The 25,154-nt window shown below is 41.0% G+C and overlaps 1 protein-coding gene and 1 pseudogene across 1 annotated transcript in view; both read left to right on the forward strand.

The window, feature by feature from the left end:
• LOC118853788 (vomeronasal type-2 receptor 26-like) overlaps positions 1-24,441 on the forward strand; it is a 33,149-nt gene extending 8,708 nt beyond the window's left edge. Inside the window, exons 2-6 of the mRNA XM_036763991.1 lie at positions 129-420; positions 10,980-11,780; positions 20,449-20,667; positions 21,762-21,885; positions 23,537-24,441. Coding sequence (XP_036619886.1) covers positions 129-420; positions 10,980-11,780; positions 20,449-20,667; positions 21,762-21,885; positions 23,537-24,441 — 2,341 coding nt within the window. The remainder of the gene's footprint in view (positions 1-128; positions 421-10,979; positions 11,781-20,448; positions 20,668-21,761; positions 21,886-23,536) is intronic.
• Positions 1-25,154, forward strand: part of LOC118855192 — a 79,688-nt pseudogene that overhangs the window by 36,299 nt on the left and 18,235 nt on the right.

Consider the following 25,154-nt stretch of genomic DNA (forward strand, 5'->3'; position numbering starts at 1 on the left):
CTCCCTTCTATTATCCCACTCCCCCCACCCTTATCCCCTTTCCCCTTATTTCTTGTAGGGTAAGACATGTTGCTCTTTCTAAGCATAGAGAGTTTGCCTGCTTCTTTATACTTTTCCTCTCACTTTAGGGTACTACGAAAGTATTACCAACATATCCTCGCTTTCCAGTTTGCTGTGGATGAGATCAACAAGATGCCCCATTTGCTGCCGAACATAACCTTGGGTTACCAGTTGCTTAATAACTTCCTTCGAGACAGAGTAGCTGTGGAAAGCTCCTTGATATGGCTGTCAGGGATGGGTCCAACTATCCCTAACTATAGCTGTGGCAAAGAGCAAAATTCAGTGGCTGTCATTGGAGGGATGACATCCAAATTGTCCATGGCCATGGCCACCATTCTCAAACTTTATAAAGTTCCACAGGTAAGGGAACCCAATACTGTGATTCATTTTCCTCCAGTATGATCTTTGTATTTAAAATAGCAAGTCCTTTACAATCTGTTCTAGCACAATGCCATTGAGTCAATAAACAGTTAACAAGAAGTTCTAGGAACTGTTCTCACAAAAGAAGATACAAAAAAAGGGGGGGGGAGAACTCTCTCTGCCTTTTAGATTAGGTTGTATTTCATCGGTTTAACTGTGACCATTCTGAACCAAAGAAAACCCTACCCAACTAATGGTCACTATACTCCTAGTTCATTTTTTTTTATATTTTATAGAACTCTGAAGACTTTAAAGGAAAGATTTATCCTTTCTTTACCTCAGAAAATTCCCAGAGAAATTGCACTGTTCATTTTTGTCTTGAAATCTTTTTGTATATTTTCTCTAATGGATGAAACTCTAGGTGTTTCCTTTAGCAGTCTGTGTTAGCAAGCATCATCCAACTCTGTGGTTAGAGTAATCTTCCAATTTTAGTGAAAATTTGCCTCCTTCCTGCATCCATGCCTAATTTGCCAAATATATGATGCATCCCTCCAGTACGGAAATAATTTGTATATTCGATTTAAGTTAGTTTGAAGAAAAACCTTTTCACCAAGTGAATGTAAATAACAACTGTTTCCGTTATGGCCAGAAAACCTGCAAGGCTTCCCCTCCCCTCTGAGATCTATTTTTTTTTTGACCTGGTAAGGGCACCATTCTCTGCCTCATTTGTAACCTAGCCTTAATCACTAAATGGGTATTTCCTCAGTCAAACTGATACCTGTTAAATATTTTAGCTTAAGAAAGGCCAAGTTCCCACACTGCATCTGGGCTATCTCCAGTGTTCCAGATCTATATCTCACCACTGGACATAGATACCTCCAGAGGAGAAAGTAAGGCTGGTGACTTTGCAAAGCCCCCTTTCCCTTGAATTCAATTCACTTGCATGTCTTGAAATCATTCCCCACCCCACCCCACCCTCACTGTCCTGCCCCAGCCATGCTGTAGTTTTCTTCAAGAACAAAGAACAAACAAGAAGAACACAACAGCACGCACTGGGCCTGCAGATATACTCACTATAGCTGAGGTTCTTAATTCCCCGAAGCTTATGTCCTAGTATGGGAGAAATAAGACAAAAAAAGGAGGCTTCACTGTGGGGATTTTGCAAAAGATGTGGGTATTTTTGAGAGCAATGGTGGAGAAGAATTCTGGAAAGTTAGGTATAAGAGCTTGTAGGAGGATCTGACCGACCGGTGGAAGTGCTTAGACAGGCAAACCGACCTTCAAGGATGAGAAGGCTCTTTTGTTGTAGTGGGAGATCCCCCGTTTAAGTCCACCATTTATCCAGTTGGGAGGATAAAGAGGACAGCTCCTATGAGCTCACTAGCATTCTTACCAAAATATCAGTAAGGAGAGAGAGGGAAATATTGGTCCTTGGTATGAATCATTTCCTAGGAAGTTCTAAATCATTAAGGCCCAAACTTTGTTCCAAAGATTCAGAGGCTGAAATGGTAGCAGGCGGGGAATGTTTTTTCATGCTTTATGGTCCTAGTTTCATTGGCCACACCTCCCTTCCCCCTCCATTAAACTCAGACATGCAAAGAAATCAGTTCTTGAAATTCTTGTATTCTCAAAGGAGAACCAGGAAGCCAGTCTTGTACTTAGTTCTCAATTCTTCTCCTACTTAAACATATTGTGCTTCTTTCTTTTGCTTTTCTCCCTTTCTTTATCATTTGTAAATAACTATCTTGACATAGGATGGAAGAGTTTTTGAACTTTTCAGCATTCAAGGCCTTAAAGTTGCATTACCAGGACATTTATCCCCTAGAGTTGGTAGCAGAGAAAAGAGTAGCAGCCAAACCACATTTAGGACATAATCCCGGAAGGATTTTGTTGTGTCGAAAAAAAGTGATTGAGACCCAGATATAAATTTAGATGTAGATTTATTGAAGCGCGGCACTATTTGGAGTAATTACTCAAATCGAACAGCAGTGAGCAAGGGAAGAGAAAGAGTATTCAAAGGAAAAGAAAACAATTAGATTTCTGTGGAAATGGGGACACAAACAGCAGGACAAGCTGAAGCAGGATTATTTCCATGGAGAAGTGAACACAAACAGTGGGGTCCGTGGATATGGGAGTAAAAACAGTGGGGTGAGCTGGGGCAAGACGGAGAAACTGAAAGGGAGGGCAGGGCTTAACATTCCCCAATTCTTTTTTCAAGTGTGTCAATTCTTTGACACATTCTCAGGGGATCTGTCACAAGAATCAGGGGGACTGGGATTTGCAAATCGGAAATGGAGATCCCTAATCAATAGCAGTTTAACAGAGTTTATGCGGGACTTGACAAATTGCAGAAAACGATTAATGAGGCAGGGGCCCACAACCAGAGCTATAGTGAAGAGGAGGAGGGGGCCAGCCAGGGTGGTCACCAGCGTAGTGAGCCAAGGGGATCTACGTAACAGGGACTGATACCAGTTCTCAGAGTTTTCCAGCTCCCTTTGTCTATTGGCAATATTTTGGCATACCAACCTCAGGCTTTCCCGCACCACCCCAGAGTTGTTAGCATAGAAACAACAAGCCTCTCCTAGCGCCACACATAGGCCACCTTGCTTGAGAAAAAGAAGGTCAAGGCCTCTGTGGTTCTGGAGGGCCACCTCCACCAACGAGTCCATTTGTTTTTCTAGGACTGAGATGGACTGCTCTATGTGGCAGAGGTCAGTGTTTACCTGTGCACTTAAGGCCTTATAGTTGAGATCCCCTTTGACTAGGGCTGCTGTCCCAGTGGTGGCGAAGCCCACAAGCCCCAGGCCCACTAAGATGGGGATGAGGAGTGGTATTGCTTGCCTTTGATGGTAACTTGGTTGGCCTTCAAGGGAAAAATAGCACCAGCCTTCCACCTTCCTCACCCGGGAGGAGGGAAACCCGGGGAATTGTGGCCACCAAGATGCACAGGGGGCCCTCTGGGTGTTGTTGGTGTCTGAGGAACACAGTAGCAGAGACACACTGGGTAAGGCCACCATGACACACCCACAAGGCTCCTGGAGGTGCCAGGAAGTAGTCTGAGCTGGAGGCCTGAATTTCCTGAGTTTGTTCGCAAATGGAGCCATACTGAGAACTGGATAAAGTGGTGTTAGATGATGTAAGGCAAAGGCCTGTTCCCTGCACATCCCCAAGGGTGAGCCGTGGTTGGTTCCACTCGCAGTTCTCCATGTTGGAGGTAGGGGTGATGGAGGCATTTAGTGTCACCACTACATAGTAAGGAGGCTGGGGCTTAACACAGATCCAACAATCTTTGCCCAGTGTGTGGTTAGAGCTGTTAAGTGTCTTATGAACAGCCGATAAAAGGGCAAGCAAGGAAACCTAGTAGGTATGGGGTTCTTGGGTAATAGGTATTGGGGCAGGATGACTAGGTTCCCTAATGGGGCAGGGATGGCCAGGTCCCCTATTGGGCCAGTGGGATGGGGACCTGGTAAAAGCTTCTTGGTCACAGTCAGGGTCACCATCTCTCCCACGTGCGGAAACCCCTTGGTCACCCAAGGGATAATAATGAGTCACAGTACCCGAGAGACTAGGCCTCTCCAGGCAGGGTCGAAAAGATTTAGGACAATAAGATCGAGTTTGGGGTACCAGGTGTTGGACTTGATTATACGGATACGGAGTAATGGGTCTGAGGGTTGGTTGGAGCTCCTAATGCTGCCCAGTGGGACACACAGGGAGTCACTAAGATCAGTTGAGGGGAGGATGTAGGTCGTGATATAAGGGCAGTCACATGTGGTTGGGCATCCTGAAGTAGAACAGAGCAGGTAGCCTGTGTCTGCTGGTGGGCCCACAAAAAGGATATTGAGGGGGAGATGCATGTCTTGGTGACTTTGGAAAGTCCAGAACTATTTGTTCCCTGTAGTGATTACCCAAGTAGAGCTTAGCCTGGGGGTATGGCGATTGTGAGGAACCTTGGAAGGGGTTAATAGGAAGATTAAGAAGGAGATCAGAATAGTCTTAGCTTTAGGGGGTCCTCGAGGGGCTCTGCCTTCCATCGTGTGGACATAGCTGCTTTAACATTGCTGTGGTGGAGCCAGACAGGAATGGAGTTCACCTTGAATGCAGATGGGGTGGTCAGGGTGACAGTGTAAGGGTCCTTCCGCTTAGGCTCCAGACCAGAGGCGGCTGTATGGTTTTTGGAGTAGGACAGAGTCCCCAGGCTGGAAGGGTGGAGGTGGTCAGAAGTTGGAGTAGGCGGGGCTTCCCGGACAGATTTATGTAGCTGAGACTGGGTATATTGCAGACCCTGTAGGAACTTAATGAGGGAAACATTAATAGGAGGGGGGTGCAGAAAAAGAATTTCAGAGGGGGTCAAACCTAGTTTATTAGGGGTGCATGGGCTGTAGGGCAGGGCCAGGGGGAACAGAGTGACCCAGTTCTCCTGAAACTTCTTAAAGGTGCGGTTTGCTCATTCAACCTGACCAGCGCTCTGGGGCCATGGGCACACCTTAACATACTTTGGCAACAAAGCTGGGGCCATTATCTGTGCCAATCCTAGGGGGAAGGCTGAAACGGGGGATCAATTCATTCAAGAGTTTCTTTACAACCACTGGGGCTGTCTCTTTCTTCAGCAAGGACCAAGAGACATTTAAAACCTGCTGCTGATGGTTTGGCTTCAGCAAAATCCATTTCCCAATGTTCCCCTGGTTGCGCCCTAGGCAACCCCACCCCCAGTGGAGCTGTGTTCGTCTGTTTAGCGTTCACTTGGGCGCAGGACGCGCATCTGGTGATTGTGCTGGTAAGGATGTTGTCTAAGTGGGGGATGTAATATCTGTCCCTACGTAGCTCCCCCCAGGGGTATGATCTGATGGAGGCTTCTCACCCAATCCCTCTCCAAGACCTCAGGAACAAAAGTTTGACCGTCTCCCAAAACTCACCACCCGGAATCCTTCTTCCCCCACCCGCCACCCGCTTTTTTTTTTCTTTTGGCGGTGAAGGAATCATCCAAGGGTGAATAAGAGGGAGGAGGGGTGGCAGAGGGAAGGGGGTCTGAAACAAGAAGAAGTGGGGCGGCTTCCAAGAGGGATCCTGCCTGGGCAGCGGCATCGGCTGGGCGGTTGCCAGTTGCTTCACGGTAGTCGCCGAGTTGATGGCCCAGGCAGTGGACAAGAGAAATTTGAGAGGGGAGCCAAAGAGTCTAGGAGGGCGTGGATCTCCCCCCCTGACTCCGACTGTCCTACCGGAACATGTTAGGGGGCCCCGTTCTTTGTAAATAGACAGAAAAATCGTCGGAGTCAGGAAGGAGTGTGGCAGGGTTAAGAGGAGAAGACTTAGAAAGGGTAGGGCAGGGGCTGATCTGCTACGAAAAGATGAAAGGGCTTAGTGATGTCAGTGAGAGCAAAGGCAGGGGCAGAGGAAATGGACGTTTTTAGGGGGTCAAGGGAGTTTTGTTCCGCCGGGGTCCAGACTAGAGGGCCAGACCCGGCAGTAGAAGAGTAAAGGGGTTTAGCAAGGTCAGCAAACCCAAGGATCCAGCAGTTCACGGACCCGCTTCTTGGTAGTAGGAACAGGAATGTTTAGGATGGCCTGGATGCGAGCTTGAGAGAGAGAGAGAGAGACAGAGAGACAGAGATTGAGAGAGATTTCTGGCCTCAAGGCGGGGTGCCCAAGGTGGGAAACAGAGGTGTAACAGATCTGCGCGGTAGCTCAGGGAATTTAAAAGGGACAGAAGAGAGTGGGTGGCTTGAAAGCAACCGTCCTCAGTGGATGTAGCTAACAAGAGATCATTAACATACTGAATGAGGGAGCAAGAAAGGTTAGATTCCGAGAAAGGCAAGAGATTCAGGTGGAGGGCTTCATAAAAGAGGGTGGGGGAATTTTTGAAACCCTGAGGCAACCTTGTCCAGGTCAGCTGGCCAGAGAAGCTCGAAGAAAGGTCGACGCAGGTAAAGGAGAAAAGGGGCTGGCTTACAGGAGCCAAAGGCATGGAGAAGAAAGTGTCTTTAAGGTATAAGACAGTGTACACAGCGTGAGGAGGGTGTAAGGATGGCTTATTGCCCTCCCGAAGATCTTGCACTGGCCGAAAATCAGAAGTGCCAGGCTTTCTAACAGAAAGCAGAGGGGTGTCCCAGGGGGACTGGCACGGGACAAGGATGCCAGCCTCCTTGAGGCAGGAAATATGGAGAGCTACTGAGGAAAGAGAACGAATCTGTATGGAGGCTAGAAAAGCAGTTCAGGGTCCTGGGGGAAGGTCACTGGAGGAGAAAAAAAAACCTGAGAGCTATGCCCCTGTTGGCCTCAGAAGATATGGGATACTGATGAATAGAAACCAGAGAGGCTGTGGCTAGGAGCCAGGAGGGTTAGATGTGGCCCAAACCCCAGGGACCAGGGAAAAAGGCAGTCCAGGTGGGGGCTGGCAGAAGGTGATGTGTCAGCTCATGAAGGAGGAACTCAGCACAAGAAGGGCAGGTGGGGAGGGGAGGGCAACACAGAGGTGGGGGGGGTGGTGTCGGGGCTAGGTCCAGGGAGGCGGACTCACCATGGTCTTTGGGTATCACAATTTGACAGTAACAGCAGTTGCTGACAAATACCTTTTCTTTTTAAAGCTTTTACCACGACCTCACAATCAAATTTTAATTTTTAAAAGAATATCCTAAAAGCCAATTATTAAAAATTAGTCCTGCTGACTTTAAAAGCCAGGTTCAGAGGTCAGCTAGTTTCTGACTCCACTGTTCTCTTTCTTTCAGTATAAAACTTCTACTTGGGCTTTTCCCAACTTATTGTACAAATAGGGATCCCAGTACTGCTGCTACAAACCCTGGAAGTTTTTAACTTCTTAAATTAAACTTCTTTAAAAGACATGGTCATATGAAGTGACTTAACAGTTTCCTAATCCATTCATTATTTTAACAGTACAGTTGTCAGTCTAACAACACTTAGAGAAATTGTTTCTCTAACTTACCAAGCAATATGAAATAGAACAATACCATAAACAGATGTAAACCATTAGAATCAAAATTAATTAATTACCAATCTGGCTGGATGTATTTCCACCTTCATCTTATCACCATTTACATAAACTTAACATCTGAGAAAATTCACATATGGAGCAATTCTATTTAACTTGAACGTTTGTTTTTTTGGCAAATCAATATACTAAGTACTTTGACAATTAAGAATACTATTACAATTTGGAATCACCTGTTATAACCAGGTCAGTTTAAAGTGACATACTGGACCAATATTCATGTTAAATTTAATAGAACCTACTCACAGATCTAGTCCAAAAGGTGGGTGGACATAATCCTTCCATCTCTCTATAACTTCATCTATTGGGTTTTTTAACTCAGGCTATCAAGCCTTTTACTCTAAGCTGCTTGCTCAAGATTTTAATTTACTTATCTTCCACTTTTTATCACAGTCTCTCTTTTCCTTTTCCCATAAACCTTAGTGACAAGCAGTAAAATGAACTCTAATTTATCTTAAGCATTAAATTAGGAATGACACATCTTCACTTCTCACTTTTCACTTCTTTTCTGGTTGGGTCCCATTACACAAAGACTTTTTCTCCTTTATATAGGCAGAAAAAGGGTTAAAACACTTCTCTAGCTGTTTCCCTTTTGATCTCTAGGGAGGAGTTAACCCTTCCTTATCTTGAAACTTTTTTTAGTGCAGAGAAGTTCAAAGGAACTTCTCCCATGTAACTTTTAAGTTTTTCTCCTGAGCGGTTACCTTTAAGTCTTTCTGCTCGGATAACTCTGCCTTTTGAGCAGAAGTTATGCGAGAGCCCTGAGAACTCGGTCTTAACACTCCTTAGGCTTTCTTTTCTCACGTACCCTGTTTTCTCCGGTCTTCAACATACATTAATATCCCCCCACAACTTGACTTTAACTTATGGGTATTTCTCCTTACAGTGTTAAACTTTAACCAGAGTACGGACACATAGCCTGCTCTGCTCCCTCCTCAGGAATGCCAGCATGATGGGGAGTGGCAAGGGGGGAGTTTGCTGCCAGCTGCTGCTGCAGTGGCTGATAGGGTACTCTCACTCATTCCTGGATGCACATGTACAGACACAGACAGAGACACAAAACAGAAAGACACCCTGGGACAGATACCAGAAACCGGAACGGGCAGAGTCCTAACGCCTTAGCACATGGCTGGGAGATGGTGCTTCAGAAGGAGGGCCTATCACACGAATTAGGTCTGTCTCCCAGCCTTACTGACCACTACAGCCGCATACGGCCTGAATCTCTACCAGAACCAGAAGGGAAAACCACAAAACAGAAACCTGACTCAACTTACCCTCTGGGGCTCTGGAATGTCTCAGAGACTGCTTCCCCAGAGGTTTTTTTTTTTTTTCCCACAAAAGTCCGAATAGAGGGCAGGTCGGCGTCGGGGGGTGTCACAGACCACTCCCAAATCTCGCTGGGGCCTCCAGAAATGTTGTGCCGAAAAAAAGCGAGCAAGACCTGGATATAAATTTAGATGTGGATTTATTGAAGCCTGCGACTGTTTGGAGTAATTACTCAAATCCAACAGCCCTGAGCAAAGGGAGAGAAAAAGTATTTAAAGGGAAAGAACACAATTAGATTTCCGTGGAGATGGGGACACAAACAGTGGGACAAGCTGAAGCAGGATCATTTCTGTGGAGATGGGGACACAAACAGTGGGACAAGCTGAAGCAGGATCATTTCTGTGGAGATGGGGACACAAACAGTGGGACAAGCTGAAGCAGGATCATTTCTGTGGAGATGGGGACACAAACAGTGGGACAAGCTGAAGCAGGATCATTTCTGTGGAGATGGGGACACAAACAGCGGGGTGAGCTGGGGCAAGATGGAGAAACTGAAAAAGGGGGGGGTAGGGCATAACAGTGCCAGCTTCTTACATTAACTCTTTGTCTCTCTGCTTCAAATGTGTGGTATGTAAACAACGTATTGCAGGATTCTCTCTCTCTCTCTCTCTCTCTCTCTCTCTCTTTTTTTTTTACTATACTTTGCTGTCCTTTTCTGTTTTCTGAGTTCAGCCCAGTTATATTCACAGTTACAACTACTGTGTATTTCCCTTCATCCTATTTCTCCATATTTATGATTTTCCATTTTTTGATCCTGTTCCTCACCAAAAGTCTGTTTTAATTCTGACTACCACCTACTCGAATATGCCCTCCCTTCTATTAGCCCCTGTGTCTTTCTCTTGTCCTCTTCCCATCCCACTTCCTCATAGGGTAAATTATATTTATATCCATTTTCCCCCTGAATAATTAGACTCATTTTCACCTTGTAGATGATTCTTGGTTGTCATCATAGTTCCTTTCCCTTCCACAATATCCTGTTCCAAGCCTATGATCCTTTAAGGTCAAGGCTTTTAATCCAATGTAATCCTGACTGCAGCTCCACAATATTGGAATTTTCTTCTTTCTGGCTGTTTTCAGTAAAAGAAATGGTTATCTGTATCCCATATAAATAATCAGTTAATGGGTGGGGGGGAAGGGCAGGCCAGGATCCAAGTTTTTTTTTCCTTTTCTATTCCTTCACTGAAAGTCCAAAATTTCAAGGTCATTTCTGATACTGTCCTTAAAATTAACACCACTGAAGCCATCTCATCTAGGGGAACTTTGAACCCACCATCTGTCATTGCTCATGGCCTAGGTAGATCCTTTTATATAGCTTGCCTAAGGCAGCGGTGGCTTGGGATGTGTCTCTCTTTGTCCATGAGGCATATGATCAACTTCCTATCTCTGGGCTCCTCATTAGACTAAGCCCACTTTTCACTATAATGTCTATTCTCTCGTTAATTCTGAATCAAGCACTATTGATTTCAAACTGACAGGACATTCTTTCAAGGGCATATAAGCATTGAAAGACTTCCATGACTTATCTGTGGTTTACAAGAGAAATCCAAGTGACCATTATTGTATTAATTGCGTGCTAGACATAATTACTAAAATTGATTATTAATGAGCCAGAAATTATGTCTCTTGTATTTTTTGTGTTACAGTAGCCTTCTCCTTGACCTGGGATGTCTGGAATTTTGCTCTAATACTCCTGGGTATTTTCCTTTTGAGATCTCTTTTAGGAGGTGATTATTGGATTCTTCCAATTTCTCTTTTATCCTCTGTTTCTAGGATTCAGGGCAGTTTTCCTTGAAAATTTTTTGAAATATTATGTCTAAGCTCTTTTCTGATCATGGCTTTCAGGTACTCCAATAATTCTTAAATTATCACTCCTGTATCTATTTTACAGGTTATTTACTTTTACAGTGAGTTATGTTTTTATTTGCTTCCATTTTATGTATTTCATTTTCTTTTATTCTTCCTTGATATCTTCTGAATCATTAACTTTCACTTGCCTTATTTTAATTATTAAGGAAGTATTTCCTTCAGGGAGCTTTCCTTCACATTGTTACATTCCATAATAGTGTAGTTTTGTGATCTGAATCTATAAATTAAAATTAGCAAGCACTTATTCACTATTACCTATGGGTAAACTAATGACATTTGTTTGATATACAAATGAAAAGGAGGACAAATTCCTACTCTAAAGAAATTGGAATCATGATTCCAGTGTTCTTCCTCTTTCATTTAGATCACCTATGGACTATTCGATCTTCTCCTGACTGATAAGGTCCAGTATCCATATATCTATCAGATGGGCAGGAGGGAATCCACTCTTCACCTTGCATTCATCCAACTGATGCTCCATTTTGGCTGGACTTGGGTGGGACTGCTTATTTCAGATAATGAGACAGGGGAAAATTTCTTCAGGGTTCTGAAAGGAGAGATGGACAGGAAAGGTCTGTGTGTGGCTTTTAAGGAAAGAGTGCTCACAATGCATGACACTAATGAATATTATGAAATCACTGCTAAGGTCGCTGCATCATCATCCACTGTGATTTTCGTCTATATAGATACAGACTCCCTTCAACAACTTGCTAATGCATTCACTGTGTATCCAGTTTATGGGAAGATACTTGTTGCCACCACTGCTTGGGATATTGCTTTTGATGCCAGCGTCGAAGTGCTTACCCATTTTCATGGTACAATACTATTTTCTCATTCCCAGACTGAGATTCCTGGTTTCCCAGATTTTCTAAGAAGCCTGAATCCCAGAGTGAACTCTGAGGACATTTTCCTAAAGACCTTCTTTGAGTCAGTCTTTAATTGCAAATTTTCAGAAAAAAGTCATATAGAACTGTCATATAGTATATGCCCAGAAGGCCTTTCCTTGACAGCTCTACATTTTAAAAAATTTGACAAGATCATTATGGAACTGAGTTCTAATGTTTACAAAGCAGTATATTTAGTGGCCCATGCTCTCCATCAAATGCTCCATTCAGAGCCAAAAGAGACCTCAGAAGTTGGAAGTATCCCAGATCTTTCTTGGAAGGTAACATTTCTCTTTCTCTCTTGGGCTTTGCGCAGGGTATTCACAACATTCATTTCGTTCTTATCTGTTCTATAGATGAAGCATCAATGATGTGAGACATTAATATGACCTCTTATTCTCTAATTATTCTCTGTTTATTTTTTTTCATTTTTAATTTCATTAAATTTCAGGTGAAAAAATGTAATGACCTCAGCTAATAGGCATTTATTTCAACTGTTACAGCAACCTTGTTTAAGTTGTTGGTGTTCTTCCTTTTACACATCTCTCTGAATGTGTGTCTATGTGGCAAGAAATTTTCCATAAGTTTGTTCCAATTTAGGGCCTTTACAATGATCTTGGCCATGACACTGAAAATACCAAAGTGTTTTGTAGGACTTCCATTAGATCACTTTTTACTTCACTTAACATCTGTAGTTGAACAGCCTAGTTCATCTTTGTGTATGAGTCCATTTGCTTCAATGATGCATTCATTTTTTTAAATGAAGAGGAATCCTTTAAGGACAACTGTAATCTAGATATGATTCTTAGTGCTTGAAGGAACTTGTTCCTGTGGTGGAAATATTGGGAAATTGACACATAGGGAGTTATCATGGGCTATTAAAGATTATAATAGAAAAGAGGACATTCGAGTACAGAATGATCGGCAGTCCAGATTCAAAGGCCATATTCCAAACCCATCAATGGGGTCAATGGATCAAGGGTTTGGTCTTTTGATGCAGTTCTTTTAAGAGCTAGTTCTGGGGGTGTACATATTATTGGTGCTCCTAAGATATTTTTCTGCAGAGAGAAGTGTAGTTACTGTTCTCTTTGTCTGTGGTCTGGTTTTTACCCAAGAAGCAACTCTTTTTTAGTTTTAAGTCCTAGAAGATAATTCATCCTGAGATGCATAGGAAGTTTAAAGGTAGTAATTCAGTAGTCAAACAAGAAATGGTACCAGCAAGGAAGGAAACAGGAACTTGCTTGTGTAGAGCAAGGATGAAGCACGAAAAACTCAACCACCAACTCAGATCTAGATATCATATATACAGGAGAAAGAGAAAAGGGCATGCCGCAGATTTCCATGATAAAACATGAAATGGTCCTGTAAGGATAATTCTAAGAGAACCAAAGATCAGAATTATCTTAGTCTGTTGAGGAAATGAGGTTAATAGAAAAAGTCATTTTGTCCTTTACTTTTTCCAGCTTTTGCATTAAATAATAGATGAGAAAACAGCTTTGGTTGAATGTAAAAATGATAAGTGGCAACAGAATAGTGGCTGCTCAGTTATCGTTTGCTTGTTTTACCATCCACTGAGAGTAAAATAAAACACTTTATAAGGAGTTGTCTGGCCTGGGTGTGAACCAGACAATGAAATCCTTATAACTAATCTGTGAGTTAGCAAATGAGATTAGTAAATTGTCTGGTAGAGGAAAGTCAGACCAGAGCAAAGACTAACACAAATCAAGAACCAATAGTCACATCCACTGAGGATAGTGTCTGAGGGGATTTGAAGCTTTGCTTCTGTGCTCATAAATCAGAGGGAGAAGCTCTAGCCTTCTGTGAACTGGCTGTTTGATTGTTTTAATGAGTTTGTTGTTGTTGCTGTTTCTCTTTTGAGAACCTGACAACTCTGTTAATTGATTTAGTGCTGGGTCTAGAGTCAGGAAGATCTCAATTGAAATCTAGCCCCATACACATAATGCTTATGTGATCTTGGGCTAGTCACTTAAATCTATTTGTCTCAGTTTCTACTGCTCTGCTACGGTGAAAATAACTATACCTAAGTCTGAGGTTTGTTATTAGGATAAAAGAAAATTACATTTGTAATTTACCTAGTACAGTGTCTGCCTCATAGTAAGTATTCTATCAGTACTTATTTTACTAAAATAATTATTCTTATTATAGTTATAATTTATAAAATAATTCCTAATTTTATAATATCTTGTAATTATATTAGATATATAATGTAAAATATATGTCAAAATGTACAATTATATTATAATAATATAAATACCACTATTTCTGCTATATTTTCTTATACTACTAGTATCACTACTGCTACTACTACAACTACAACCACTACCTAGGCAACTACTGCAAGTACTATTATGACAACTAACATTAACTGTAAGTTAGCACACTTGTCTTTGCATGCTGATAAGTTTCTTGAATAGATTCTCTCTCTTTTTGGGGGTATAAATCAAGGCTTGTTTTATTGTTTATTGGTTCTATAGGAAGCAAAAAGATTGTCAAGAAATAAGGCGATGGTAAAAAAAAAGTGTTAATAATGCAGATTAAACTAAGGAGTGTGCCATGGGTGCTGACTTTCTGGGGAGAGCCACTGGCTTGTGCAGGAATGGCTTTTTCTGTACTATGCTAAACTCCCACTCCAGTGTAACATAACAACTCTCAAGTTGACTTGGGCTGGAAATTTGTTTCACTCCCACCTTTTTTTGGTTCTCCTGTTCCTGAATTTGTTTTGAGGCATTATTGTGATGTTATTTTGAAGAGAATTTGGGATAGTTCAGAAACTCTTGCTCATATTCCTAGACTATTTCTTAATTTTGAACTTACAGAAAGGTTGGGCTGTGGTCTTAGAGTGGGTGGGGGTGGGGTCATTGCCTCAAGGGTCTGGTCTTTTATGCAGTCCTTTTTTTAAGACCTAGTTCTGGGTGTGTACATGTTATTGGTGCTCCTAAGATGTTTTTCTACAGTGTAGTTACTGCTCTCTTTCCTGGGGTCTGGTCTTTACCCAAGAATCAGTTCTTTTCTTCTACACTTGTGAGCAGAAACACAGCCCTCTACCTTTCAACTGTGACCAAGTCCCCTGTTCCTCTAGAGCCTAAGTAGTTAGTGCTCCTCTCTGCCCTGGAAAGTCTTTGGGCTGAGTTCCTGAAGGTGCTGCAGCTGCTCTTGCAGCTGCCTCCAATGCCCACTCCTTTTATTTTGACAATGTCCCCTCTGGTTTAGGACCCAAAAAGACATCACAGACCTCTCCATGTAACCTTTTAAGCTGTTTGGAGCACAAAAATTGCCTCATCATGACTTTTGGTGGCTGTGCTGCTCCAGAATTGGATTGGATGCATATTTGGAAGATAATATTGAGAGAATTCATCTCGGTTGCTACCTCTACTCTGCCTCCCTGGCTCTGATAAAAAAAAATATAATGAACTATTTTCAATGACTTTTTTTGTATTTACCCAAGAGACTTGAGGATTATTTACTGTCCCCCTTTCCTAATTTTCTCCAATAGCTTGGACTTTATTTGTGATACTCTTTTACAAGGCATTCTAAACAATCCCAGCCATGCCTCCTTCTTTCATCTTCGAAGTTGTTTTTATTCCTTCCTACTGATGAATTCTTTATTGTTGTTTCTTTTTATTTTTCTGGTACCTTAAAGAGAACATAATAATTTTCCTCTACAAATCACTTGTTAATTCTTTGACTGCCAAGCTTTAAGAAAGTTAAGGGCACTTTATCTCAGAAGTGGCCAAGGTTTTTTGAAGTTTTGCCCCTTTTTCTAGAATTCATGGACTTCTCAAAGTTAACATATCTACCTCTATATGTATGCACGAACATACCACAGAAGTCTGCCCAAACACACTGACATAGTTTGGCTACCTAGGAATTTTGGTATTAAAAACTATGTTCATCTGACTTTTGTTATGTTGTATCTTCTGTACTTTTCATATTTAGTGTTCTGAATTACATACTTTGTATGACGTAATCTGGCTTTCTTATTTGTATTTCTTCTTCATTTTGAAGCACAATCACAAACTTGCTTATTATTCTATTTCTTTATTGATTCCCTAGTTTGACCTTCCTATCCCCTATGATTAGTGTGACATCTTTGTGTGTGTGTGTGTGTGTATGTGTGTGTATGTGTGTGTATGTGTGTGTGAATTGCTAATGATACTGCAGGTCTTCATAGAACTGATCAACTGTGGCTTTTTTGGCATCAGTCTTTCTAGCAAACACTTCTATTGTTATTACGGTGAGCAGGTTCCCATGAATTCTAAGAGATACCATGTTGTCATTTTTGAGATGAGACCCTAATACTGCTTCTCTCACCCTTTCATGTACTACAAGGGCTACTCCATTTCTTGTAAGAGATTCTTGCCCACAGTAATATATGTGATGATTGGGGGGGCGGAGCCAAGATGGCGGCTGGTAAGCACGGACTAGAGTGAGCTCCGTACCCGAGTCCCTCCAAAAACCTATAAAAATGGCTCTGAACCAATTCTAGAACGGCAGAACCCACAGAACAGCAGAGGGAAGCAGGGCTCCAGCCCAGGACAGCCTGGATGGTCTCTGGGTGAGGTCTATCCCGCACGGAGCTGGGAGCTGGGAACGGAGGGGAGCAGAGCCCAGCCTGAGCGGCGTGGACGATCCAGACCAGAAGCCGGGCGGAGGGGGCCCTAGCGCCCTGAATATGTGAGCTGCGGCAGTTACCAGACCCCTCGACCCACAAACACCAAAGACTGCAGAGAAGGTTAGTGGGAAAAGCTGGGGGAGTAGAAGGAGTTCGCGGTTCGGCTTCCAGCCCCAGGGGCAGCGGAGGTGGGGCAGCTACAGCTGTTGTTACTTCTGGCTCCAGGCCCGCCTGGTGGGAGGAATTAAGTGGTGGATCAGAGCAGGAGTGCAACAGCCTGCTGAAGATCTAAGCCCAGTCTGGACTGGGGGTCCTTGGGGAAGGAGGAGTGCGGCTCTGACACAGCTGGCACCTCCCTCCCAAACGTAGAACATAGAACTCGTTAGTCTACAAGCAGTCATACCCCACTGAAAAACTCAAGGGTCAAGTTAGTTGGTTGGGAATATGGCCAGGCAGCGAAAACGCGCCCAGATTCAGTCTCAGACTTTGGATTCTTTCTTTGGTGACAAAGAAGACCAAAACATACAGCCTAAAGAAGACAACAAAGTCATAGAGCCTACAACAAAAGCCTCCAAGAAAAACATGAACTGGCCCCAGGCCATAGAAGAACTCAAAAAGGATTTGGAAAAGCAAGTCAGAGAAGTAGAGGAAAAATTGGGAAGACAAATGAGAAGGATGCGAGAAAACCATGAAAAACAAGTCAATGACTTGCTAAAGGAGACCCAAAAAAATACTGAAAAATACACTGAAGAAAACAACACCTTAAAAAACAGACTAACTCAAATGGCAAAAGAGCTCCAAAAAGCCAATGAGGAGAATAATGCCTTGAAAGGCAGAATTAGCCAAATGGAAAAGGAGGTCCAAAAGACCACTGAAGAAAATACTACTTTAAAAATTAGATTGGAGCAAGTGGAAGCTAGTGACTTTATGAGAAATCAGGATATTATAAAAGAACCAGAGGAATGAAAAAATGGAAGACAATGTGAAATATCTCGTTGGAAAAACCACTGACCTGGAAAATAGATCCAGGAGAGATAATTTAAAAATTATTGGACTACCTGAAAGCCATGATCAAAAAAAGAGCCTAGATACCATCTTTCAGGAAATTATCAAGGAGAACTGCCCTGATATTCTAAAGCCACAGGGCAAAATAGAAATTGAAAGAATCCATCGATCGCCTCCTCAAATAGATCCCAAAAAGAAATCTCCTAGGAATATTGTTGCCAAATTCCAGAGCTCCCAGATCAAGGAGAAAATACTGAAAGCAGCCAGAAAGAAACAATTTGAGTATTGTGGAAACCCAATCAGAATAACCCAAGATCTGGCAGCTTCTACATTAAGAGATCGAAGGGCTTGGAATACGATATTCCGGAGGTCAATGGAGCTAGGATTAAAACCTAGAATCACCTACCCAGCAAAACTGAGTATCATGTTCCAAGGCAAAATATGGAGTTTCAATAAAATAGAGGACTTTCAAGCTTTCTCAGTGAAAAGACCAGAACTGAATAGAAAATTTGACTTTCAAACACAAGAATCAAGAGAAGCATGAAAAGGTAATCAAGAAACGGAAATTGCAAGGGACTTACTAAAGTTGAACTGTTTTGTTTACATTCCTACATGGAAAGATGATGAGTATGATTCATGAGACCTCAGTATTAGGGTAGTTGAAGGGAATATGCATATATAGATATATATATATATATATATATATATATATGTTTATGTATATATATAAGCGAATGTGTATGTATGTATATATCTATGTGTATATGTATGTATGTATGTGTATATATATGTGTTTATATATATATATATATATATATATATATATATATATATATATATATATATATATATATATATATATATATATATATATATATATATATATGTAAAAGAGAGAGAGCAGACACAGGGTGAGTTGAAGATGAAGGGAAGATATCTAAAAGAAATAAAATGAAATTAAGGGATGATAGAGTAACATACTGAGAGAGGGAGATAGGGAGAGATAGAATGGGGTGGATTATCTTGCATAAAGGTGGCAAGAGGAAGCAGTTCTATGGGAGGAGGGGAGAGGGCAGGTGAGGGGGGAATGAGTGAACCTTGCTCTCATCAGATTTGGCCTGAGGGGGAATACCATACATACTCAGTTGGGTATCTTACTCCACAGGAAAGAAGAGGGAGGAAGATAAAAAAAATAAAAGGCAGGGGGATGATGGAGGGGAGGGCAGATGGGGGTGGAGGTAATCAAAACAAACACTTTGGAAAGGGGACAGGGTCAAGGGAGAAAATTCAATAAAGCGGGATGGGTTGGGAAGGAGCAAAATGTAGTTAGCCTTTCACAACATGAGTATTGTGGAAGGGTTATACATAATAATACATGTGTGGCCTAGGTTGAATTGCTCAACTTCTTAGGGAGGGTGGGTGGGAAGGGAAGAGGGAAGAGAATTTGTAACTCAAAGTTTTAAAATCAGATGTTCAAAAATAAAAAAATGTTTTTGTATGCAACTAAAAAATAAGTTACACAGGCAATGGGGCGTAGAAATTTATCTTGCCCTACAAGAAAGGAAGGGAAAAGGGGAGGAGAGGGGAGGGGGGTGATAGAGGGGAGGGCTGACTGGGGAACAGGGCAACCAGAATATGTGCCATCTTGGAGTGGGGGGGAGGGTAGAAATGGGGAGAAAATTTGTAATTCAAAATGTTGTGAAAATCACTGCTGAAAACCAAATATGTTAAATAAATAAATTGCATTTAAAAAAATAAAAAAATATATACATGTGATGATTATGGGAATTAAACTTTGCTGACAAAGCTCTATGTTTTCAAAGATATGTTTTTTTTTTCATTAACAATGTATGACTGGAAGATCAGGACTATAGGGAAAACTGTGTGCTACCGCAATGATCCTTTTGAATTGTGGTGCTGGAGAAGGCTTTTGAGACTCTCTTGGTCAGTAAGGATATCAAATCAGTCAATACTTAAATTAATTCTTACTGTTCACTGGAAGGTCAAATCCTGAAGTTGAAGGTTAAATAATTTCATCACTTAATGAGAAGATGGGACTCACTGGAAAAGACTCTGATATTGGAAAAGATTAAAGGTAAAGGAGGAGAGAATGACAGAGAGTGAGATAGAAAGATATTTTCGTGGAAACCTTGAACATTGCCTTGGACGGACTTTGAAATATGGTGGAAAATAGAAGGGCCAAGCATGACATGGTCCATAGGGTCATGAAGAGTTGGACAGGCCTTGACAACTGAACACCAAACATTTATTTCTGGCCTGTTACAATCTTGGCTTTTCCCCTTTAATACTGTACTCTTACCACAACATTTCTCAATGAAAAGAATGTAGACTTCATTTCTCTTTTCAGCCTTCTAATTCCAAATTTTCAATCTCTCTAGGAACTTTTTCTTGAATATTTCTGAATGAATGTTGTCATCCAGATCCTGTGTCCAAAATTATTTTCTAGCTTTTATTGCAATCTCTGGTTCTCAAATCTTCCTCATATTGCATACATGTTCCATTTTGTTACAGTTTATCATTATGCCATTTCTTTCACAATTTCTTCCATTGAAATTATTCAATTTTGTATTTATTTTGCACTGCTTATTTTCCAAATGGTTTTATCTCTTAATCATTTGTAATTGCTTTTGCTTCTTTGCTGTGAGATGGATCAGTATGAGTGTCAAATCATCCTTTATTCCTTAGTTTACTTTATCACCCACTTCAGAAAACAACATCAAACTTTTTATATTTAAAGAGTTTTGTGTACATGGAGTACCATTTACCCTAAGTATCAACCCATTGATACAAATTTTGTAAACAACTTCAGTGTCCTAGGAAATGTGCTAAGATCTGGTGATGCAAAGAATGGAAAAGAAAGTCCTAGTTTTTAAGCATATAACAATGTAATGGGGAAGAAATGATAAACTTCTACTTGTAGAAGGTACTGAGTTCCCTGTGACCACAGGTTTTACAAAAGACCTTGGAATAAAAAAAAACCTGAGATATTTGGAAGAAATTCCTGATTTCATGAAAGGAAGATGAAATGGCTTTTTTGGTAAGCTCAGTATGTAAACACATAATTGTTTACTAGATTTGTTGTTCTTCCATTGTCCTTTGCTTGATACAGAAAAGGAGAAAAATAGTGCAGAGCTCCAAAGGGAGCTTAAAAAGAATTTGAAGAAAAGAGAGAATTACAACTTTTAAAAGCTCCAAATTCAGAGCCTATTTGGTGTGCATAGTCAAGGCTGGGATACGGGCATTAGTCCTTCTTTCCCCAACGAGTAACAAACTCCTGTCCTCGCCTTCAGCTCCACCACCTTCTGAAGTGCACCAGTCCCATCAGTGGTGCCAGGGATGAGTCATGTGGAGATGGAGCCAGGAAGGCTATTGAAACTTATGATATCCTGAATTATAAATACTTCGTTCATTGGAATGAGATGATGGTGAAAGTGGGTGAAGTGAGCCCTCATGACCAGCAATTCAGCATTAATGAAGAAGACATAGATTGGCCAGAAGAGTTCTCTGAGGTAAGGGGTGAGTGAATGATATGGGATTTATCACTTTGCATGTTCTGGGTCCTGGATGATGTTGTTTCTTCATTGGCACCAGGAACTACCCCACAGACACTAGAAATGACTGTGACAAGGTACTTGCATCCACTTACTCTTCATTTATTGTAACTCACAGCTCTGATTTGCTTTTTTATAATCCTACTTTCCAGTTCTTTCCAGCTAACTTGCAAAATGTTCTAAATTGTTCATACTAAGGTAATGTTGAAATATCCTAAATTAAGTGTTCAAGCTTGAATAATAACAACAGGTTGAAGAGTGCAGAATTTTTTCCCCCAAAGGGACCTATTGCACCACAGACTATGCAATATTTGGGATCCCACAGCTACAGAAAAACAGTTGTCCTGAGTTTGTGTCCCAAAGTAGGACAATAGCTTTTAGAGATTATTAATTTAAATCTTGTGGTTATGTCATATACTGATGGTAAATATATGTATATATGCAATTTCATTTGTCTGTGTGATCTGATAAATCCCACCCTCACCATTCACAGTGGTCCCCAGATGAGGATCCAAATGTCAGCCCAAAGATTAGATCAGTCAATCAAGTCAACTGATTCTTACACTCAAGGTGAAATATATACTTAGTTGATCATATTCTCTAAAGTTATGATTCTTTGAAACATTCAGGATACTTCATGAAAACACAAGAAAAGAACTTGGGGGTAAATTAAAGAAATATAATCCCTTACATGGTCAATGAATTATTTCAGCATTGCCTATTCAATAGTACAGTGCATTTTTAGAGAAAAAACTAGTACTTTTAAGGGAAATGTGTCACCAAGATATTACATTAAAAAAACCAAGGTGCTTGATTGTGCCTAGTGGAGAATCAGTATAGGTTCATTGGGGAAAAGATGACATGGAGTGTAAGATGAAAATATAGGAAGAAAATCTCCATTGAGAAGGAGATCGTCCTTGCCTTGAAAATTGCACATCCTTTCTGCTGAATGCCTTCCATGGGAAGCACCCAAGGTCATCATTGCCTTTCTTCATCTATCTTTCAGTAATTCTTACACTGACATTTTATCCCTTTCTATGGTGGAAATGCAGACTCCAGCTTCCGTGTGCAGCCTGAGCTGTGGCCCTGGATTCAAGAAGACAGTCCTTGAAAGCAAACCTGTCTGCTGCTTTGATTGCACCCAATGCCCTGAAGGGCAGTTTTCCAATCAGACAGGTGAGTTCCTAAAGATAAACAGTCCTTCTCCCAAAGTAATAGAAATTATATATTTTTGGAGTCTAAACCTGAATTGACTTTTAGTTATGAAAATAATATTTTCTGTGGTAACATAATACTGCACTCATTCAAGCCCTTTCACTCGTGATTTTTCATCATTCCCGTAACACTCAGGAGCATCCTCTGGTTCATAAGAAAAAAAATCTATCCAAGAATGACCCACCAGTATTTCACTACTGCTGGAATCCATAATCCCTCCCTTCCCTAATTCCCTAATTGCAAACTCCTCACTCCTGTATGAAACCTTAAACTAAAACTTGATCCTAAACTTCCCCAATCCTAAGGTAAATAATAGTAGTCAAATACTTCAAATCGAAACATTATGTAAACAGAGATAAATTTGGATAAAGGGTAGGAGTCTGGCCTCTGGTGGTAGTCTTCATGAAATCGTCCCTGGGTGACAGATTAATGAGAGTATTCTACGGAGTTTTTATAAAAGGCTGTTTTACTGGGGCTTGGAGTCCTGCCTCAACCAAGCTTGACTTTCAAAAAATTGTATAAAAATCTGACCCTCCCTCCCACATCCTGCATTTCAGGTTCAGTGTGAAAACTGGGGAGGCCTAATTCTGATTTATTATGTAATTGGCATACGTTGCTTAGTCAACCAATCTATTCAAAAGCTTGAACTTTTTTTGGGTCAGTTTAACTTTACCTTAACACATTGTCCTGTCTTCACTTCTTAGCTTTCCCCAATTTCTGTATTACAGCTACTCCTTACTTCTGACTCTCAGAATTCCATTTTTAATATGTAATTCCATATGTATGGAATTTCTGTTTTATCTTTATAGTCAAACAAGAGACTAGAATTATAATCTCATAATCATAACTAAACTTCAATTTTAATAACTGTACAATTTATTATTACTTCAGCAAGCAATAAAAAAATGTACATGTGTGTTTAATATATAAGAAATAGGGCCTTGAGGTTGAAGTAATGAATATATGGATGATAACATAATAACACTGAGTACTGGAAATCAACAAGGAGACAGGTTTGAAATCCTCACTTACTGTGCTGCAGAAACTAAGGAATAATTGTCATATATTTCCTGATAAAAGTACGAATTGTTATAAAAAATTACTTTATTTGAAGATGTTTGACTTGTATAAGGAGAACCATGTACTACAAGAACCCAAATCTTTAGTTAGGACCTTGAATTAAAAGAAAAACATTAAGTCTTTTTTTATCAATTTTATTATTGTTTCCTCTCCTTCATCTATGAAAAAATGGCAGAATTGCTCTTTCAATGTCTTGTTTCTATGCTGAAAATATAGGATTATCTGTAACGTGACCCTTTAGAGCTCATTGTACTTCATTTAATATTGGAAAGGAATATTGACTACTTATATTTCTGTTTAGTAAATGTGTGAAAAGGAATCAATACTTTCATTAAATTATTTTATCCATAGGTGAAGATATGAACATACTGCAACATGTGTTTGTCTTATTCAGCCTCTAGAATTCTTCTCCTCCTACAGGAGTACAGAATGAGGCTGAGCTGAACGTGGAATGAATACAACTTTGCTTTATTGGAGAAAGAAAACTGTGATCTGTATGAGACATAGCAAGGTTCTTTTTGCTTGTTTGCAGATGCAGAGCAGTGTCTGTTGTGCCCTGAAGATCACTACCCAAGCAGGGAGAGAGATCAATGCTTCCCCAAGACTGTGACCTTCCTGGCATATGAAGAACCTCTTGGAATGACTCTGGCCTGTGCAGCACTCTCCTTTTCCTTCCTCACAGCTCTGGTTCTTGGAGTCTTTGTGAAACACAGAGACACCCCCATAGTCAAAGCAAATAACCGCAGCCTCAGCTACACTCTTCTGGTCTCCCTCAGCCTCTGCTTCCTCTGTTCCTTGCTCTTCATTGGCCGTCCTAATACTGCCACTTGTCTCCTGCGACAAACCACATTTGCAGTTGTGTTCACAGTGGCCATTGCCTCCATCATGGCCAAAACCATCATTGTTGTTCTGGCCTTCAAGGCCACTAAGCCAGGGAGCAAGCTCAGGAGGTGGCTGAGCCCCACAGCATCTTATTCTGTCATTTTGATATGTACTCTATTCCAAATATGTCTCTGTGGCATCTGGCTTGGGACCTATCCCCCATTTCTGGAGATGGACATGCATATGGAGCCTTCCTTCATTGTTATTCAGTGTAATGAGGGCTCCATCATTGCCTTTTACTGTGTCCTAGGCTACATGGCCTTGCTGGCCTTGGGGAGCTTCACCATGGCTTTCTTGGCCAGGAATCTGCCAGACACTTTCAATGAAGCCAAGTTCCTGACCTTCAGCATGCTTGTGTTCTTCAGTGTCTGGATATCCTTTCTGCCCACATATCAGAGCACCAAGGGCAAGGCCATGGTGGTTGTGGAAGAGTTTTCCATCTTGGCCTCCAGTGCTGGGATTCTCATTTGCATCTTTGCTCCCAAGTGCTATGTGATCCTTCTGAGGTCAGACAGAAATACCCTGGAGATATTGAACAAGAAAACTAATCCCTGAGTAGCCAGATGTTCTCAAATTTTTCATCACTAATCACAGTGAAGTTGCTCCTTGTCCCTTTCAGTCTTAATAACATATTTAAATATATCTACCATATGAGCCTTCTATTTTCTGTTAATATCATCTCTTTATATTTTCCATCTGAATCTAATAGTATACTGATAGCAGTCCCATTGCCTGATTTCTTAATAGAGGTTGTACTAGATCAGGTGTTTTGAAATATCTTATGTATGGCAGGCACTTAATACATGAATGATGATTTAAAATAATAGTGGAAAAATAAATTAATTTAAAGATATGAGTGCCTGGTGTCCAATTTTAAGCTTACATAAGACCATACAGCATTCTGAGTCATTGATTTTTTTATTTACAAAATTGGAACTATAATTTTCCTGAGATTGCATGTCTGAGTTTTATCACTCAATATATTTATCAAATATTATTGGATGAATTGAACATAGCCAAAAGAGAAGATCTGCTGGAGAATGTTTAAGACGTAATGAATTTGCCAAGCCTGGTGATTTGTCACCAGTGAAAGAGTACCAGAAGTTATTTTGCCTTTCATTCCTTTCTATCAACTATGTATTTGTAAAGCCATGGTCTGGTCCAGAAAACTCTTGCCAAAGCAGTATTTTCCCTTCTAGTACTTTTGGCAAAGTTATTTTGGATATATCAGTACCTGATTGTCAGAAGACACAATAAAAATGAAAAAG

Source organism: Trichosurus vulpecula, chromosome 6 (genome assembly GCF_011100635.1).
Source record: "Trichosurus vulpecula isolate mTriVul1 chromosome 6, mTriVul1.pri, whole genome shotgun sequence".
NCBI lineage: Eukaryota > Metazoa > Chordata > Mammalia > Diprotodontia > Phalangeridae > Trichosurus > Trichosurus vulpecula.